The 20,019-nt window shown below is 46.7% G+C and overlaps 1 protein-coding gene across 4 annotated transcripts in view; it reads right to left on the bottom strand.

Annotated features, from left to right (window-relative positions):
- Window positions 1–2,455: 2,455 nt before the first annotated feature.
- LOC134983974 (zinc finger protein OZF-like) overlaps window positions 2,456–20,019 on the bottom strand; it is a 54,078-nt gene continuing 36,514 nt past the window's right edge. For 3 of the 4 annotated variants that reach the window (XM_063949622.1, XM_063949620.1, XM_063949621.1), the window contains exon 7: window positions 2,456–4,591. In XM_063949622.1, coding sequence (XP_063805692.1) covers window positions 3,495–4,591 — 1,097 coding nt within the window. In that variant the 3' untranslated portion in view covers window positions 2,456–3,494. The remainder of the gene's footprint in view (window positions 4,592–20,019) is intronic. The other variant, XM_063949623.1, reaches the window with a different exon arrangement.

The following is a 20,019-nucleotide window of genomic DNA, read 5'->3' as shown; positions in this document are numbered from 1 at the left end:
GATCGCCGTATCTTGAGATGGCAGCGCTACCTTTTTGGATAAGCGTGTCAACGCTTTGTCCACCCTTGGGGAGGATTCCCACCGAACCCTGTCCTTAGCCGGGAAAGGATATGCCATAAGAATCCTTTTGGGAATCTGCAGTTTTTTGTCTGGAAATTCCCAAGCCTTTTCAAATAACTCGTTCAGTTCATGAGATGGGGGAAAGGTTACCTCAGGTTTCTTTTCCTTATACATACGTACCCTCATGTCAGGGACAGAGGGGTCATCTGTGATATGCAACACATCTTTTATTGCAATAATCATATAATGAATACTTTTAGCCAATTTTGGCTGTAACTTTACATCATCGTAGTCGGCACTGGAGTCAGAATCCGTGTCGGTATCAGTATCTACTACTTGGGATAGTGGGCACTTTTGAGACCCTGAAGGTCCCTGCGACATGGTGAAAGGCAGGGCTTGACTGCCTGTGCATTCCCTGGACTCTGCTTTGTCCAACATTTTGGGTAATAAATTCACATTTGCATTTAAAAACGTCCACATATCCAACCAGTCAGGTGTCGGCGTTGCCGACGGAGACACCACACTCATTTGCTCCGCCTCCTCCCTGGAAGAGCCTTCCGCTTCAGACATGCCGACACACGCGTACCGACACCCCACACACTCATGGAATTCTCTATCTGGAGACAGTTCCCCCACAAGGCCCTTAGGAGAGACAGAGAGAGAGTATGCCAGTGACCCTGGAAAAAATACCCAGATAGCGCTTTTATTATATTTTATTCACTGCGCCAAATTATGTGCCCCCCCCGCCCCCCTTCTTTAAAACCCTCTGTCACCATGTTCAGCAGGGGAGAGTCCGGGGAGCCAGCTTCTCAGCGGTGTGCTGTGGAGAAAATGGCGCTGGTGAGTGCTGAGGGATCAAGCTCCGCCCCCTCAGCGGCGGTCTTCGGTCCCGCTTGATTCCTTTAAAAGAACTGGCGGGGGATCTCTAATACAGTGCAGAGCCTATATATATACTTTATTTGCCAGTCCCAGAGGTTTAAATTGCTGCCCAGGGCGCCCCTCCTGCGCCCTGCACCCTTACAGTGCCTGCCTGTGTGTTTTGTGTGGGAGCAATGGCGCGCAGCGTTACCTCAGTGAGGATCTGAAGTCTTCTGCCGCCTCTGAAGTCTTCTTTCTTCTCATACTCACCCGGCTTCTATCTTCCGGCTCTGTGAGAAGGACGGCGGCGCGGCTCTGGGACGAACAGCTAGGAGAGACCTTCGTTCTGACTCCCTCTGGAGCTAATGGTGTCCAGTAGCCTAAGAAGCAGAGACTAGCATTTAAGTAGGTCTGCTTCTCTCCCCTCAGTCCTCGATGCAGGGAGCCTGTTGCCAGCAGGCTCCCTGAAAATAAAAAACCTAACAAAAATTATTTATTTCAGGAAACTTAGGAGAGCTCCCTGTAATGCACCCAGTCTCCTCTGGGCACAGTATCAAACGGAGGTCTGGAGGAGGGGCATAGAGGGAGGAGCCAGTGCACACCCATATCTAAAGTTCTTTTTAGTGCCCATGTCTCCTGTGGAGCCCGTCTATTCCCAATGGTCCTTACGGAGTCCCCAGCATCCTCTAGGACGTAAGAGAAATTTATAAAACATTTATTAAAATTTCACACACTTAAAATGGATAATTCCTCTTCAACAATGGAACCCGCATAGTATGAATCAGTTGGGGCTTAAAAACCAGTCTCTGGTAAAAGTTCGGTACAAGTGACAAATCATCAGTTAATCCAGTGGTGGGTGGACAATCAGCCTTTCACTGACGGGACTATCGGTTCCAGAAAATAGTTACCAATCCTGGAGTGTCAATTTTATCAATTTTTTTCTTCACATTCACCTTTCTGCTTAATAATGTACTAAGCACTGCGTTATTTTCCTTGTTCTTGTTAGTTTGGAGTGACTATCCAATTACAATCAGCTGCTAGGAAAACCAGCTCCAAATCAAGCGAGTGGTTATTTTTTGCTCTCAGAGCAAATAACTTATTTATTCCCGGGTTATCAGGGTCAGGTGCGGTGTGAACGGGTTACCTGTGTTGATGTGATCCGGGACCCATTCACTCTACGAAGAAGGCGACGTGGAGATGATCTTATCTCCAAGCACCGCCTCCATCCCTGATGACATCAGAGCCGCCTCCGCACCAATGGCAACCTGACCCAACATATTGCCAGGCTGCCAGTCTGAAAGGGGTCACATGGTGGGTCATACCCGAGAAGGACCTGTGTACAATTCCCAGGTGCAACCCGCATTAGAGATGTGAAAGCGGCATTACATATAATCCTGGCTTCAGGCTTTCCATTAAAAACCTACGTTTTCTAATAAGCGTGTGAAGGCCTAATATTCACTGTAGCGCTACGGGCACTTTTCGCCCTACTAAATAAGACTGAACTGGTAGGATCTGTACACATTACACATTACAATGATTTACATGGAAAGTATTTATTACACACAGATGTATCCTTTTGTAGCAGCAATAACCTCATTTGTTGCTGATATTAATTGTTCTACCTTTTCCTACTGGAAACCGGCTATGCCTATTATTACATCACCCCCCCCCCCCCCCCCCCCCGCAGTGGGGTGTCACATACAACCCCAGTGGGGTGTCACACACATCCCCAGTGGGGTGTCACACACAGCACCTCACTAACACTACCATAGACACTGGAGAAGTTTCTATAACAAGAACATTTATGACACCCCAATAATGCTAACAAAAATACATAAAAAATTAAATGAAGCAAAAGGCAACAAAATAGCACAAGATATTACAATGTAGCATTTATCAGACTATGGTCCATTTTTATCGAGCCTTGGAGAGTGCTAAATTGCACTGTGATAAAGTGCCAACCAATCAGCTCCTGTCATTTTTCAAACACAGCCTGTAACATGGCCGTTAGGAGCTGATTGGTGGCCCTTTATCTAGGCTTTATTAATCCCCATGGGCACCGTTCATGTCCACATATACCACTTACATAATATAACTCCAAAAACGACTCTACACACTGAAAAGTGACTTTCCTTCCCATCTGCTCAGTGGGCGGATATTATATTGCCAAATGCATAAAAAAAAAAAAAACATGAATACAAGACAAGGAGCACAAACAATAACAGCTTAATCCTTTATATAATGAAAGGATGTGAAAAGTCAATGAAGGACATGTGCCTGGTGATATAATATGCCTAATACGCTCTTATTAAATCTGTTCTTTAGGACAAAATGCTTTCACCCTGCAAATATGCAAGATTTACCTGTTTAAATGTGTGACTAATGTAATGTTTAAAATACATGAATTCTATCATTTATCTCAATCAGAAGGTGGAAATAGCTTCTCACCTGTGTGACTTCTCTATGTGATTTCTATGTAAAACATCTCCCACACTCAGAACATGGAAATGGTTTCCCACCCGTGACTTCTCTCATGTATACTAAGACCTAGGTTGTGTGTAAAACATTTCCCACACTCAGAGTATGAAAATGGTTTCTGACCTGTGTGTTCTCTCATGTATAACAAGATCTGATTTCTGTGTAAAACATTTCCCACACTCAGAACATGGAAATGGCTTCTCACCTGTGTGACTTCTCTCATGTATAACAAGAGAAGATTTCCGTATAAAACTTTTCCCACACTCAGAACATGGAAATGTTTTCTCACCTGTGTGACTTGGCATATGCCTAACAAGATGTGACTGGTATAAAAAGCATTTTCCACACTCAGAGCATGAAAACGGCCTTTCACCTGTGTGACATCTTTGATGTAGAAAAAGAACTGATTTCCGTGCAAAAGCTTTCCAACACACAGGACATTGAAATGGTCTCTCACCTGTGTGACTTCTCTCATGTATAACAAGTTCTGATTTCTGTATAAAACATTTCTCACACTCAGTGCATGAAAATGGTCTCTCACCTGTGTGAAGTTTCTCATGTATAACTAGAACTGATTTCCGCGTAAAACATTTCCCACACTCAGAACATCTAAATGGCTTTTCACCTGTGTGACTTCTCATATGTATAACAAGTTCTGTTTTCTGTGTAAAACATTTCCCACACTCACAACACGGAAATGGTTTCTCACCCGTATGAGTTCTCTCATGTATAACAAGATATGATTTGTCTGGAAAACCTTTCCCACACTCTGCACAATAGAATAGCCTTTCACTTCTGTGAGTTCTCCAATGCCTAACAAGATGTGATTTGCGAGCAAAACATTTTCCACACTCAAAACATGGAAATGCTTTCTCATCTGTGTGAATTTTCCTATGTCTAACAAGATAAGATTTGCGAGAAAAACATTTCCCACACTCAGAACATGGAAATATCTTAGCTGGTTGATGGGTAATAGGCTTTGTGTTCTGTATAAAGCATTTGGTATCTACTCTATCAGAACATTCCTCATGATAAGTGGGGTCAGATGACAGATCTGTACTGTGAAGACCTGCATGCATAATTGAGGTAATAGGAGTTTCTGCTGGAGAATCTCTTCTGATGTTATCTTCTATGTTACATTCTCGAGATAAAGGGAGATGCTCCTGCCATATATTTCTTCTGTTACATCCATCTGCTGGGAATACAATATATAGAAATATCAATATTTGCCTATAATACGTGAAATTGCTTATGTGTCGCACTCGTGTCCGCCCAAAGCAAAACAAATATAAGTACAGTATTTAAAAATACGTTTTATTATAATGCAAAAAAAAAATCTATTATACTCTAAAATGAGTAATATAAAAGAAAAAAATGGTGTATTGTCACCAAGGGACTAAATTGATGTCTATGGAAATTAGTAATTAATCTCCCATATAATTACAGCAGTAGTGTTAATATAGTGATTGGGAAAGATGACTGTCTATGAGCAGCTGTTCTCCCTATGGCTACATTCACTATTATCCTGTGTGTGTATCATCATCATTGGCTACAGTCACTATTATTCTGTGTGTGTGTATATATCAGTCAGCATTGGCTACAGTGTAGGGCTGATTGGCCATTACTCAGTAACACAGCTAACCAGTGCTAGTAATCAGCCCTTCTGTATCTATGTCTGGCTCTGTGAGCTCTTCTCACTCCTTCATATAGCTGCAGCCAACAAGGAATAATTATTTGTACGTGAATATGGCCATATTAATCTCAGTGTCTCCCTGGATTGAGGCTATGCATAAAACTAATTTTGTATAACCACATATGATTCATGTTTATATTAGGATTACAGACAGCAAGGTAATAGCTGCATAGGTATACACAGAGTGGCCACATTATTATGAACACTGGGTTAGTACTTATTGGGCCACCTTTTGCTCTCAATACAACTTGAAATCTTCTAGGTACGGATTCTAGTGCTGGTATGTTTTGTGAGGAGTAGTAGAGGAACTGCATCTGCATAACTCTGCCTCTGTCAGCCTGCAGAGATCTAACAATTTAAGAAGGATCCATGTGCTGTTGTCTTCATATCCTTGCCCGGTATCTGGATGATGGGTCAACAGTACTAAGGTTGACAGTCAATGGGTCAACCACTATTGGTCGACATGCATTGGGTCAACATGGTCAAAACCTCCCCCTTTAGTGCCTAACCCAAACCCTCCCTTCTTAGCGTCTAACTCTAACCATACCCCCTTAGTGCCTGTGGCAAAATAGGACATTTACTTGCATCCAGCGATATAAGACTTGTATGTAATGTCTAATGTAATGGAGTCTGTGACACAACATGGATGCCAGCCTGTCCTCTAAGTGAGCTCGTAGCTACACAGATATGCGAGTAGAGGACACTTGATGTATAGTGGGGAGTCAGAGGTTAGTTTATGGCCCTTACCTTATCTAAGAAGCTATAAACTATAGTTAGCAGACACCTGACAGAAAAGCCAGGCCAGGTCAAAAGAAAGCTGACCTACTGAAACTTAAGAATACAGCTATTTAAAAAAAGAAATCTGGTTTCTCACTGCCCAGGTACACAGCACTGAGGGAGTTAAAGAAAAGGTGGGGGCCGCAGCTGTGAGGGGGTTATATCTGCCCCTCTCAGCCACACTAGTTTGTTCATTTCTGAGGGAAACAGCCAATAGCTGGGAATGCACCATTTCTCCACACAGAATGCCTACCTGCTGTTGAGTAAGGATTCTGGAATTATCCTCCCTTTTGTTTTATTTAAAATTGTATCCTGATCTGTGTGTACTTTTAAATATTTCTCAATCTTTGTAACTATTTTTTTTGTAATTAAAGCTCTGAAGATATTCTTGAAATTAAATACCTAATTTCTAGTTTTGGTTCTGTGATTCTTATGCCCAAGGCCTCCATGGTCCATGCTATTATTTTGTGACGTATTAAGAAGTGTGTGTGTAGGCCGAAGCGAAGACGGCCTTGCGTTTAGTCGCTAAAATCTTCTTGCTGGCGATTCTCGGATTGGCATATCTGGAGAATCGGCTGGTGGTGCCTAACCCTAACCTTACCCTCTTAGTGTCTAACCCTCCCTTCTTAGTGCCTAACCCTAACTGCTCCCTTTTAGTGCCTAACCCTAACCATAGCCCCTTAGTGCCTAACCCTAACTGCTCCCTTTTAGTGCCTAACACTAACCGTACCCCCTTAGTGCCTAACCCTAGCCCTCCCCCTGCGGCAGCCTAACCCATGCACTGGTGCCTAAACCTAATTGCCTTTGCATCCATATTACCCCTTTTTACAAGTCCCCCTATGAAGGGAACTTCACGTCACTCGTCATTGAAAATTACTAAGGATATATCTTACTTAAAGATCTCTGATTATCTTGTGCCTGGGCAGGATCAATGAAAATAGGATTTTGGTTACCTACCGGTAAATCCTTTTCTCGTAGTCCGTAGAGGATGCTGGGGTCCACATTAGTACCACGGGGTATAGACAGGTCCACTAGGAGCCATTGCCACTTTAAGAGTTTAACAGTGTGGGCTGGCTCCTCCCTCTATGCCCCTCCTACCAGACTCCGTGTAGAAACTGTGCCCGAGGAGACGGACAACTTCGAGAGAAAGATTTTACACAGATAGTGGCAAGATTCACACCAGCTCACACATACCAGGCAAACCAAGCTAACCTGCTTGAAAACTCAGCAACGGCTGAACAATATTACTTAACCAAGTAACAAAACAGTACTAAACCAAGAACCAAGCAGTACTGAACTAAGTAACCACTGCAGGATCACGAAGCGCTGGTCGGTTACTCAGCATCCTCTACGACTACGAGAAAAGGATTTACCGGTAGGTAATTAAAATCCTATTTTCTCTTACGTCCTAGAGGATGATGGGGTCCACATTAGTACCGTGGGGATGTACCAAAGCTCCCAAAACGGGAGGGAGAGCGTGGAGGTTCCTGCAGAATTGATTGACCAAACATCAGGTCCTCAGAGGCCAAAGTATCGAACTTGTAAAACTTAGCAAACGTGTTCGACCCAGACCAAGTAGCCGCTCGGCAAAGCTGTAAAGCCGAGACACCCTGGGCAGCCGCCCAGGAAGAACCCACCTTACGAGTAGAGTGGGCCTTCACAGATTGTGGACACGGCAGTCCTGCCGAAGAATATGCATGCTGCATAGTGAACCTGATACAGCGAGAGATAGTCTGCTTAGAAGCAGGACACCCAAGTTTCTTGGGATCATATAGGACAAACAGAGAGTCCGATTTTTTGTGACGAGCAGTCCTCTTCACATAGACTTTCAGAGCCCTTACAACATCCAAGGACTTTGACGGAATTGAGGAGTCAGCAGCAACTGGCACCACAATAGGTTGGTTGATATGAAAAGCCAACACAACCTTTGGAAGGAACTGCTGACGTGTCCGAAGCTCAGCCCTAATCTCCATGGAAGATCAAGTAGGGACTTTTACAAAACAAAGCCCCCAACTCCGACACACGTCTAGCACGACAAGCTAAGGCCAACAAAGTGACAGCCTTCCACGTGAGAAACTTGACCTCAACCTCCTGTAGAGGCTCAAACCAATCCGATTGGAGGAAATGCAACACCACATTAAGATCCCAAGGCGCCATAGGCGGCACAAAGGGAGGCTGGATGTGCAGAACCCCTTTCAAAAAAAGTCTGAACCTCAGGGAGCGAAGCCAGCTGTTTCTGGAAGAAAATGGATACGGTCGAAATCTGGACCTTTACGGATCCCAACCTCAGGCCCATGTCCACACTTGCTTGCAGGAAGAGGAGAAACTGTCCCAGTTGAAACTCCACCGTAGGAAACTTCTTGGATTCACACCAAGATACATACTTTTTCCAAATGCGATGGTAATGTTTAGACATTACTCCTTTTCTAGCCTGTATCAGGGTAGGAATGACTTTGTTCGGAATGCCCTTCCGAGCTAATATCTGGCGTTCAACCTCCATGCCGTCAAACGTAGCCGCGGTAAGTCTTGATAAGCGAACGGCCCCTGTTGTAACAGGTCCTCCCGAAGAGGAAGAGGCCTCGGATCTTCCAGCAGTAGATCCAGAAGATCCGCGTACCAAGTCCTTCTTGGTCAGTCCGGAGCAATGAGGATTTCCTGAACTCTTGTTCTCCTTATGAGTTTTAGAATCCTTGGGATGAATGGAAGTGGAGGAAACACGTACACCGACTGGAACACCCATGGAGACACTAGAGCGTCCACCGCCACTGCTTGTGGGTCTCATGACCTGGAACAATACCTCCGAAGCTTCTTGTTGAGGCGAGAGGCCATCATGTCTATTTGAGGAACCCCCCAAAGATTTGTCACCTCCGTGAACACCTCTGGATGGAGGCCCCACTCTCCTGGATGGAGATCGTGTCTGCTGAGGAAGTCTGCTTCCCAGCTGTCTACTCCCGGAATGAAGATTGCGTACAGCGCCAATGTGTGTTTTTCTGCCCAGAGGATGATTCTTGTTACCTCTGACAATGCAGCTCTGCTCTTTGTTCCGCCCTGTCGGTTTATGGAGGCCACCGTCGTTACATTGTCCGACAGCACTTGAATGCTCCATCTTGCAGAAGATGAGCCGCTTGGAGAAGACCGTTGTAGACGGCTCTTAGTTCCATAATTTTTATTGGAAGACTGGATTCCAGGTTTGACCTTCCTACTTGGAAGGTTTCCCCCTGAGTGATTGCGCCCCAGCTCCGGAGACTTGCATCCGTGGTTAGAAGGACCAAGTCCTGAATCCCGAACCTGCGGCCCTCCAGAAGGTGAGACATTTGCAGCCACCAGAGAAGTGAAATCCTTGCTTTCGGTGACAGACGAATCCTCAGGTGCAAATGTTGATGAGACCCCGAACACTTGCCCAGGAGATCCAGTTGGAAGGATCGAGCATGAAATCTTCCGTACTGTAGAGCCTCGAATGCACTGATGAACCGATACCTGGACTGGCTTCAGGACATCCTGACAAAGAGTGGGAACACGGAAAAAGGCGGGAAATCTGCGTCATTGGTGGAACTTTGTGATTGGATAAACCACATTTATAAGGAATGTAGGGACCATACTCTGACACACTGCCTTGAGAAAGACCCAAATTAAAAGGGTTGAAACGCGTTGGTTAATTGTGTCAGAGAACTCAGGTTTCCGGAGCTGTCCCGGAGGTGCTGGGCGGAGGCCAGATCGATCATTTTTTCCGGAGTTTTGCCTACCCGGGTGGACTTTCTTCGGATAAATAATAAGAGCTGTATTTGAGAACTGCTTACCATCAGTTCTCCATCGTATCTGGTAATTGTTCAGTCCCCTAGGGACACCACCGTGGAAAATCAGAATTTATGTTGTTTTATCTGTGTGAATTGTAATTAAATCTATTGTACTACACATGAAAGTTTATGTTTTCTTCCCACATGTGGAGTGGATAATATGCAATAACTCGATGTGGATGGAAAGATTTATGGAACAATTTTAAGGAATGTATATTTCCATTTATTTCTCTTGTTTGATGGTAGCACAATAATAGGTGGCGCCCATTTGAGCAGGATCAGACTTTCACGTCTTTCTGTATCTTTTTAAAGTGTTTTGAAGAGTCACTTTTCCCTGATTTCTGCTCTACTAGGCTGCCTGCACTTGTTTGCGCAGGGATTTATTACCTTAATACCCTTTTTTGCACATTGTTTGAATCACCAACGCTTTCTCCTCCAGTAGAAACACCCTCTGCACTTCCGTGTTGAGGATCATCCCCAGGAAAGAATCTCCTTGTCGGCTCCAAATGTGACTTTGGAAGGTTCAGGATCCATCCATGTTCCCTGAGCAGATGAGTCGTGAGAGCAATAGACTGCAACAACCTTTCCCTGGTCGATGCCTTTATCAGCAGATCATCCAGATATGGAATTATGTTCACCCCCAGTCTGCGGAGAACCATCATCTCCGCCATCACCTTGGTGAACACCCTCGGTGCTGTGGAGAAGCAGAATGGCAGTGCCGGAAATTGATAGTGACTGTCCAACAGTGCAAATCTGAGATAAGCCTGGTGCGGCGGCCAAATCGGAATGTGGAGGTACGCATCCTTGATATCCAGGGATACCAGAAACTCTCCCTCCTCCAGACTTGAGATCACCGCTCTCATTTTGAATTTGAACTCCTTCAGATAAGGGTTTAATGATTTCAAGTTCAAAATCGGTCTGACCGAACCATCCGGTTTCGGTACTACAAAAAGGGTTGAATAATAACCCTTGTTTTGCATGTGACGCGGAACTGGGACAATGATCTGTGACTTTACCAATTTTTGAATGGCTTCCTGTAGGATAGCCCTGTCTGCCAGCAAAGCTGGCAAGCCCAATTTGAAGAATCGGTGAGGCGGAAGTTCTTGAAACTCCAGTCTGTACCCCTGGGACACAATGCCCTGTACCCAGGGATCCAGGCCGGCTGACACCCAGACGTGGCTGAAACGTCTGAGTCTCGCACCCACCAGCCCGTCCTCCAGGCTTCGCGGTCCACCATCATGCTGAGGATTCTGAGGTGTCAGAAGCAGGTTTCTGGTCCTGGGAGCCTGCAGGTGCAGGTTTTTTGGATTTTGCACGTCCACCTCTAAAGAAAGTGGAAGTAGGTTTGGACTTTTTGACTTAGCGGTCAGAAAGGACTGCGATGCAGATGAAGAAAAGGGTTTCTTCATAGGAGTAGTAGCTGATGGAAGAAAGGGTGACTTACCCGTGGTTGCCGTGGAAATCCACGCATCCAACGCTTCCCCAAATAGAGCCTGACCTGTGTAGGGTAGGTTCTCCACACTTCTCCAGGATTCCGCGCCTGCAGACCATTGGCGTAGCCAGAGTCCCCTGCGAGCTGAGACCAACATGGAAAAAATCCTTCCATTCAGCGTACCCAGGTCCTTCATGGACTCCACCATGAACCCCGCAGAATCCTGTATATTACGCAAAAACAGTTCAATGTCACTTCTATCCATTGTATCTAAATCATTTAGTAACGTGCCTGACCACCTTACTATAGCTTTAGAAATCCATGCACAGGCAATATTAGGCCTTAACGCCACCCTTGAAGCAGTGTATATGGATTTGAGCGTAGTGTCAATCTTACGATCAGTCGGTTCTTTTAACGCGGTAGATCCAGGGACAGGTAACACCACCTTTTTTGACAGTCTGGACACAGATGTGTCAACAATGGGTGGGTTCTCCCATTTTTTTTTAATTCTCCTCAGGGAAAGTAAAAGCAACCAGAAGGAATCTGGAATATTTTTTCTCTGGGGTTTCCCAGGATTTTTAAAATAAAGCGTTTAATTCTTTAGACGCAGGGAAGGTTATCGAGGCTTTCTTATTATCTGTGAAGTAAGCCTCCTCACCCTGCTCAGGTGGTGTGTCCGCAATGTTTAATACATCTCTAATGGCCTCAATCATGAGCTGCACCCCCTTTGCAAGGGATGCTGCCTCCCTCAGCACATCCCCATCCCCGTCTGCCGTGTCAGTCGGTATCCGTGTCATCTTGCATAATCTGGGCAAGAGCACGTTTCTGTGGGTATAAGTTAGAGGGTTTGGAAGAAATAGGAACAGAACCTGACCAAACAGCCATAGAATTCTTTAAAACCTGAGTTTCAGTCTCAGTATGAGCTACCCTAGTAGATATCCGAGAGATCATTCCCTTAATAGAAGTTAACCATTCCGGCTCAGTAATGGGAATCTGAGACAAGGCATTACATTCCTGGGTACAAGGAATTGATTCCTCTGGAGAAGACATGTCTTCTGCAGCATAAGAGACTGAATCCCTTGACATGGCTATGTGAGAAATAAATAACCCACACAAACACACACAGGAAAATGTCAGACACAGTTTCCCCCCCAAGTATGCCACAGAGAAACACAGAGCTTGGAACCAGCACACACACAGCGCTTCCCTAGGTAGAAATAATACAACTACCTGGCGCAGACGGTGTACCTTAATAGACTACACAGTAATTACACAACCTACCCCCATTCTACAACCCCCTGGTACCACACAGGATAGCTGGAGTTGCGTGGAGGGACAGCTCTCCCTGTCAGCGTCTCTGTAGCTGGATCTGCAGGCAGGAAAATGGCGCTGAACGGTGCTGGGTCCGCTCTGAGAAGCTCCGCCCCCTGAACATGGCGCTGCTTCCCGCACTTTATATCTTTATATTGGCCTGAGGAATGGTGCTGGCAGCGTTACCGAGGTCCCTGACAGCCTGAGTGACCAGTGTAGGGTATAGGCGCTGGCTCAGGGCGCCCCTCATAGCGCCGCAAGGTGTACCGCTGAGCCTCCGGAGCGCAGTTAGTACTGCGCTCCTATCCTGTTGCCGCCATCTTCACACCGGCTCCCCGCTTGCCTGGGGGGGGGGCGGTGACTCACTCGCCACCGGAACCTTCTGGCTCTGTTAGGGGGTGGCGGCATGCTGCGGGTGTGAGCGGTCGCCTGGGGCGGCTAACGATCATCACCCTATGGAGCTCCCCTAGCTGTGACCGGCTCCTCCGGGCACATTTTCTAAACTGAGTCTGGTAGGAGGGGCATAGAGGGAGGAGCCAGCCCACACTATTAAACTCTTAAAGTGCCAGTGGCTCCTAGTGGACCCGTCTATACCCCATGGTACTAATGTGAACCCCAGCATCCTCTTGGACGTAAGATAAATTAGGATGAATGTCTTCCCAGGTTTCTCCCTCTCTCTCTTTCAAACTGGCTGTCCTGCACTCACTGTTATTGGATATTCAGGAAATGTCCACAAAATTCATATGGAATGAGTGGCCTCCATGAATAAAACAACCTATCCTTACGAACCCAAGCACTGCAAGAGCTAGAGGGGTCCCCAGAAATTAAGCTCTACTCTTGAGCTTCCCACCTGGCCCAGGTCATGGCTACATTTTCTCCAAACATCACAGTCTGGGTAGAAAGAGAAGCCAAATTCTTTGCCCTCACCTTCCTCTCCTGTGTTGGGCTTTTTGAGTAAACATCACTCCTGCATTAATGCCCAAATTTGAAATCTCTACCCTTTATCTTATCTCACGTCTGCATGGAATAATGGTCCTATTCCCTCCAGGTTGAACTCCAGAATTATGTGCACCGCGGTGGCAATTACATGTCGCCCACCTCTCCGATAAATCACAGTCGGCCTCACTTGACTGTATCCAACATAATTTTCCCTTATCCCCGAAGTTCTTGGAATATTTTCACCTTACGCACTTTGCCCAATCCCTCACCCAACTCCAGCCTTTTGACCATTAACTCCAATTGAAAGAACCTGTCTTTGTGATCCCCTTGGACTTGGCAGTATCTCCCTCATCTATATTCTGCTACTAAACTCATCTCCAAACTGACATTATAAACATGAGCTGGGGTGGGAGTCAGATCTCGGCCTTCCTCCTGGTGGAGCTACGTGTCAGGAAATAAGGGAAAGCATCTCCCATTACTTGAATTCTCTGACCTTTATTATCGTTGGTACCACGCCTAGATAGACTGAAGAAGATATTTCCATAAGGAACCATGGACTCGCCTTTCTTTAAAACCACCCAAGATCTATTGAGACACTCTACTAAATTGGTCTCCACTGTCCTAGCAGCTGCTAAGTCTATGATCCCACTGAAAAAGGATGGAACCCCATTCCTCTTTCAGCAAACATCACATCTAACCTGTCACTTGCATTAAAACGAGTATATATTACCGCCATGATAGCCCGGGCCTCTTTCACCAGGTATGGGTGGGTCTGGCTACTTAAGAGAGTCTAGACATCATGCTCCTGCTACACAGTCATCCCCCAACACACAATGGCTTGCCTCCATTATTTTGAAGGCCACTGTGGATCCCATATTGAGGTATACCTACCGACTTGCACTAGCTTCCCTTTGTTCCTTGAACTTATTATGCGACACCCCGCTCACCTTCCCTCAACACCTTGTTCATTTGTTGTGTCAGCAGGAAGGTGTATTTACTCACTGTTCCCAGTACAGTGGTCCTCATCTCCAGGTGGTCTGTCCCATCACAGCACATGTCAGAGACAGGACAAACCATCACTGATGATTAGATGGATGGTTGCCACATGTAGTAGTACCCAGGAAAGATAATGAGTAATGTCACATAGAGTCTCATCTCACTGGTCAAAGATGGAATCCCTATGGTGAGTCCCTGGAACTGAAGTTGAGTGATTCAAATATTTCCTAGACATTCAGAATGTTACCATGACCACGCTGATATTCATCTTGTCTACACTGATGAAATGTCAACATAATTAGAATGTTGACAAAAATAGGATTTTAATTACCTTCCGGTAAACACTTTTCTCGTAGTCCGTAGAGGATACTGGGGTCCACATTAGTACCATGGGGTATAGACGGGTCCACTAGGAACCATGGGCACTTTAAGAAATCAATAGTGTGGGCTGGCTCCTCCCTCTATGCCCCTCCTACCAGACTCAGTCTAGAAACTGTACCCGAGGAGACAGACATGCTTCGAGAGAAGGATTTAACTGAACAGTGGTGAGATCCCGAACCAGCACACACAAGAGGAAAGCCAAGCTAACCAAACTTGAACAGGAACAGCAACAGCTGAACCAACAATAATACTTAACCAAGTAACATTGCAGAAAAAACTAAGCACCGGGCGGGCGCCCAGTATCCTCTACGGACTACGAGAAAATAAGAATTTACTTACCGATAATTCTATTTCTCGTAGTCCGTAGTGGATGCTGGGGACTCCGTCAGGACCATGGGGAATAGCGGCTCCGCAGGAGACAGGGCACAAAAGTAAAAGCTTTAGGATCAGGTGGTGTGCACTGGCTCCTCCCCCTATGACCCTCCTCCAAGCCTCAGTTAGGATACTGTGCCCGGACGAGCGTACACAATAAGGAAGGATTTTGAATCCCGGGTAAGACTCATACCAGCCACACCAATCACACTGTACAACCTGTGATCTGAACCCAGTTAACAGCATGATAACAGCGGAGCCTCTGAAAAGATGGCTCACAACAATAATAACCCGATTTTTGTAACAATAACTATGTACAAGTATTGCAGACAATCCGCACTTGGGATGGGCGCCCAGCATCCACTACGGACTACGAGAAATAGAATTATCGGTAAGTAAATTCTTATTTTCTCTGACGTCCTAAGTGGATGCTGGGGACTCCGTCAGGACCATGGGGATTATACCAAAGCTCCCAAACGGGCGGGAGAGTGCGGATGACTCTGCAGCACCGAGTGAGAGAACTCCAGGTCCTCCTCAGCCAGGGTGTGCCCCTGACCAAGTAGCAGCTCGGCAAAGTTGTAAAGCCGAGACCCCTCGGGCAGCCGCCCAAGATGAGCCCACCTTCCTTGTGGAATGGGCATTTACATATTTTGGCTGTGGCAGGCCTGCCACAGAATGTGCAAGCTGAATTGTACTACACATCCAACTAGCAATCGTCTGCTTAGAAGCAAGAGCACCCAGTTTGTTGGGTGCATACAGGATAACAGCAAGTCAGTTTTCCTGACTCCAGCCGTCCTGGAAACCTATATTTTCAGGGCCCTGACAACATCTAGCAACTTGGAGTCCTCCAAGTCCCTAGTAGCCGCAGGTACCACAATAAGCTGGTTCAGGTGAAACGCTGACACCACCTTAGGGAGAAACTGGGGACGAGTCCGCAGCTCTGCCCTGTCCGAATGGACAATCAGATATGGGCTTTTGTGAGACAAAGCCGCCAATTCTGACACTCGCCTGGCCGAGGCCAGGGCCAACATCATGGTCACTTTCCATGTGAGATATTTCAAATCCACAGATTTGAGCGGTTTAAACCAATGTGATTTGAGGAATCCCAGAACTACGTTGAGATCCCACAGTGCCACTGGAGGCACAAAAGGGGGTTGTATATGCAGTACTCCCTTGACAAACTTCTGGACTTCAGGAACTGAAGCCAATTCTTTCTGGAAGAAAATCGACAGGGCCGAAATTTGAACCTTAATGGACCCCAATTTGAGGCCCATAGACACTCCTGTTTGCAGGAAATGTAGGAATCGACCGAGTTGAAATTTCTTCGTGGGGCCTTCCTGGCCTCACACCACGCAACATATTTTCGCCACATGTGGTGATAATGTTGTGCGGTCACCTCCTTCCTGGCTTTGACCAGGGTAGGAATGACCTCTTCCGGAATGCCTTTTTCCCTTAGGATCCGGCGTTCAACCGCCATGCCGTCAAACGCAGCCGCGGTAAGTCTTGGAACAGACATGGTACTTGCTGAAGCAAGTCCCTTCTTAGCGGCAGAGGCCATGAGTCCTCTGTGAGCATCTCTTGAAGTTCCGGGTACCAAGTCCTTCTTGGCCAATCCGGAGCCACGAGTATAGTCCTTACTCCTCTCCTTCTTATGATTCTCAGTACCTTGGGTATGAGAGGCAGAGGAGGGAACACATACACTGACTGGTACACCCACGGTGTTACCAGAACGTCCACAGCTATTGCCTGAGGGTCTCTTGACCTGGCGCAATACCTGTCCAGTTTTTTGTTCAGGCGGGACGCCATCATGTCCACCTTTGGTCTTTCCCAATGGTTCACAATCATGTGGAAGACTTCCCGATGAAGTCCCCACTCTCCCGGGTGGAGGTCGTGCTGAGGAAGTCTGCTTCCCAGTTGTCCACTCCCGGAATGAACACTGCTGACAGTGCTATCACATGATTTTCCGCCCAGCGAAGAATCCTTGCAGTTTCTGCCATTGCCCTCCTGCTTCTTGTGCCGCCCTGTCTGTTTACGTGGGCGACTGCCGTGATGTTGTCCCACTGGATCAATACCGGCTGACCTTGAAGCAGAGGTCTTGCTAAGCTTAGAGCATTGTAAATTGCTCTTAGCTCCAGTATATTTAGGTGGAGAGAAGTCTCCAGACTTGATCACACTCCCTGGAAATTTTTTCCTTGTGTGACTGCTCCCCAGCCTTTCAGGCTGGCATCCGTGGTCACCAGGACCCAGTCCTGAATGCCGAATCTGTGGCCCTTTAGTAGATGAGCACTCTGCAGCCACCACAGAAGAGACACCCTTGTCCTTGGAGACAGGGTTATCCGCTGATGCATCTGAAGATGCGATCCGGACCATTTTTCCAGCAGATCCCACTGAAAAGTTCTTGCGTGAAATCTGCCGAATGGAATCGCTTCGTAAGAAGCCACCATTTTTCCCAGGACCCTTGTGCAATGATGCACTGACACTTTTCCTGGTTTTAGGAGGTTCCTGACTAGCTCGGATAACTCCCTGGCTTTATCCTCCGGGAGAAACACCTTTTTCTGGACTGTGTCCAGAATCATCCCTAGGAACAGCAGACGTGTCGTCGGAGACAGCTGCGATTTTGGAATATTTAGAATCCACCCGTGCTGTCGTAGAACTACTTGAGATAGTGCTACTCCGACCTCCAACTGTTCTCTGGACCTTGCCCTTATCAGGAGATCGTCCAAGTAAGGGATAATTAAGACGCCTTTTCTTTGAAGAAGAATCATCATTTCGGCCATTACCTTGGTAAAGACCCGGGGTGCCGTGGACAATCCAAACGGCAGCGTCTGAAACTGATAGTGACAGTTTTGTACCACGAACCTGAGGTACCCTTGGTGAGAAGGGCAAATTGGGACATGGAGGTAAGCATCCTTGATGTCCAGGGACACCATATAGTCCCCTTCTTACTGGTTCGCTATCACTGCTCTGAGTGACTCCATCTTGATTTGAACCTTTGTATGTAAGTGTTCAAATATTTAGAATAGGTCTCACCGAGCCGTCTGGCTTCAGTACCACAATATAGTGTGGAATAATACCCCTTTCCTTGTTGTAGGAGGGGTACTTTGATTATCACCTGCTGGGAATACAGCTTGTGAATTGTTTCCAATACTGCCTCCCTGTCGGAGGGAGACGTTGGTAAAGCAGACTTCAGGAACCTGCGAGGGGGAGACGTCTCGAATTTCCAATCTGTACCCCTGGGATACTACTTGTAGGATCCAGGGGTCCACTTGCGAGTGAGCCCACTGCGCGCTGAAACTCTTGAGACGACCCCCCACCGCACCTGAGTCCGCTTGTACGGCCCCAGCGTCATGCTGAGGACTTGGCAAAAGCGGTGGAGGGCTTCTGTTCCTGGGAATGGGCTGCCTGCTGCAGTCTTCTTCCCTTTCCTCTATCCCTGGGCAGATATGACTGGCCTTTTGCCTGCTTGCCCTTATGGGGACGAAAGGACTGAGGCTGAAAAGACGGTGTCTTTTTCTGCTGAGATGTGACTTGGGGTAAAAAAGGTGGATTTTCCAGCTGTTGCCGTGGCCACCAGGTCCGATGGACCGACCCCAAATAACTCCTCCCCTTTATACGGCAATACTTCCATGTGCCGTTTGGAATCTGCATCACCTGACCACTGTCGTGTCCATAAACATCTTCTGGCAGATATGGACATCGCACTTACTCTTGATGCCAGAGTGCAAATATCCCTCTGTGCATCTCGCATATATAGAAATGCATCCTTTAAATGCTCTATAGTCAATAAAATACTGTCCCTGTCAAGGGTATCAATATTTTCAGTCAGGGAATCCGACCAAGCCACCCCAGCGCTGCACATCCAGGCTGAGGCGATCGCTGGTCGCAGTATAACACCAGTATGTGTGTATATACTTTTTAGGATATTTTCCAGCCTCCTATCAGCTGGCTCCTTGAGGGCGGCCGTATCTGGAGACGGTAACGCCACTTGTTTTGATAAGCGTGTGAGCGCCTTATCCACCCTAAGGGGTGTTTCCCAACGTGCCCCAACTTCTGTCGGGAAAGGGTATAACGCCAATAATTTTCTATCGGGGGAAACCCATGCATCATCACACACTTCATTTAATTTATCTGATTCAGGAAAAACTACAGGTAGTTTTTTTACACCCCACATAATACCCTCTTTTGTGGTACTTGTAGTATCAGAAATATGTAACACCTCCTTCATTGCCCTTAACATGTAACGTGTGGCCCAAATGGAAAATACGTTTGTTTCTTCACCGTCGACACTGGAGTCAGTGTCCGTGTCTGTGTCTGTGTCGACCGACTGAGGTAAATGGGCGTTTTAAAGCCCCTGACGGTGTTTGAGACGCCTGGACAGGTACTAATTGGTTTGCCGGCCGTCTCATGTCGTCAACCGACCTTGCAGCGTGTTGACATTATCACGTAATTCCCTAAATAAGCCATCCATTCCGGTGTCGACTCCCTAGAGAGTGACATCACCATTACAGGCAATTGCTCCGCCTCCTCACCAACATCGTCCTCATACATGTCGACACACACGTACTGACACACAGCACACACACAGGGAATGCTCTGATAGAGGACAGGACCCCACTAGCCCTTTGGGGAGACAGAGGGAGAGTTTGCCAGCACACACCAAAACGCTATATTATACAGGGACAACCTTATATAAGTGTTTTCCCTTATAGCATCTTAATATATAATAATATCGCCAAATAAGTGCCCCCCCTCTCTGTTTTAACCCTGTTTCTGTAGTGCAGTGCAGGGGAGAGCCTGGGAGCCTTCCTAGCAGCGGAGCTGTGTAGGAAAATGGCGCTGTGTGCTGAGGAGAATAGGCCCCGCCCCCTTTTCGGCGGGCTTCTTCTCCCGTTTTTCTGACAACCTGGCAGGGGTTAAATACATCCATA

This window comes from Pseudophryne corroboree (genome assembly GCF_028390025.1).
Source record: "Pseudophryne corroboree isolate aPseCor3 chromosome 3 unlocalized genomic scaffold, aPseCor3.hap2 SUPER_3_unloc_3, whole genome shotgun sequence".
Lineage (NCBI taxonomy): Eukaryota > Metazoa > Chordata > Amphibia > Anura > Myobatrachidae > Pseudophryne > Pseudophryne corroboree.
This window is presented reverse-complemented; position numbering and strand designations above follow the sequence as displayed.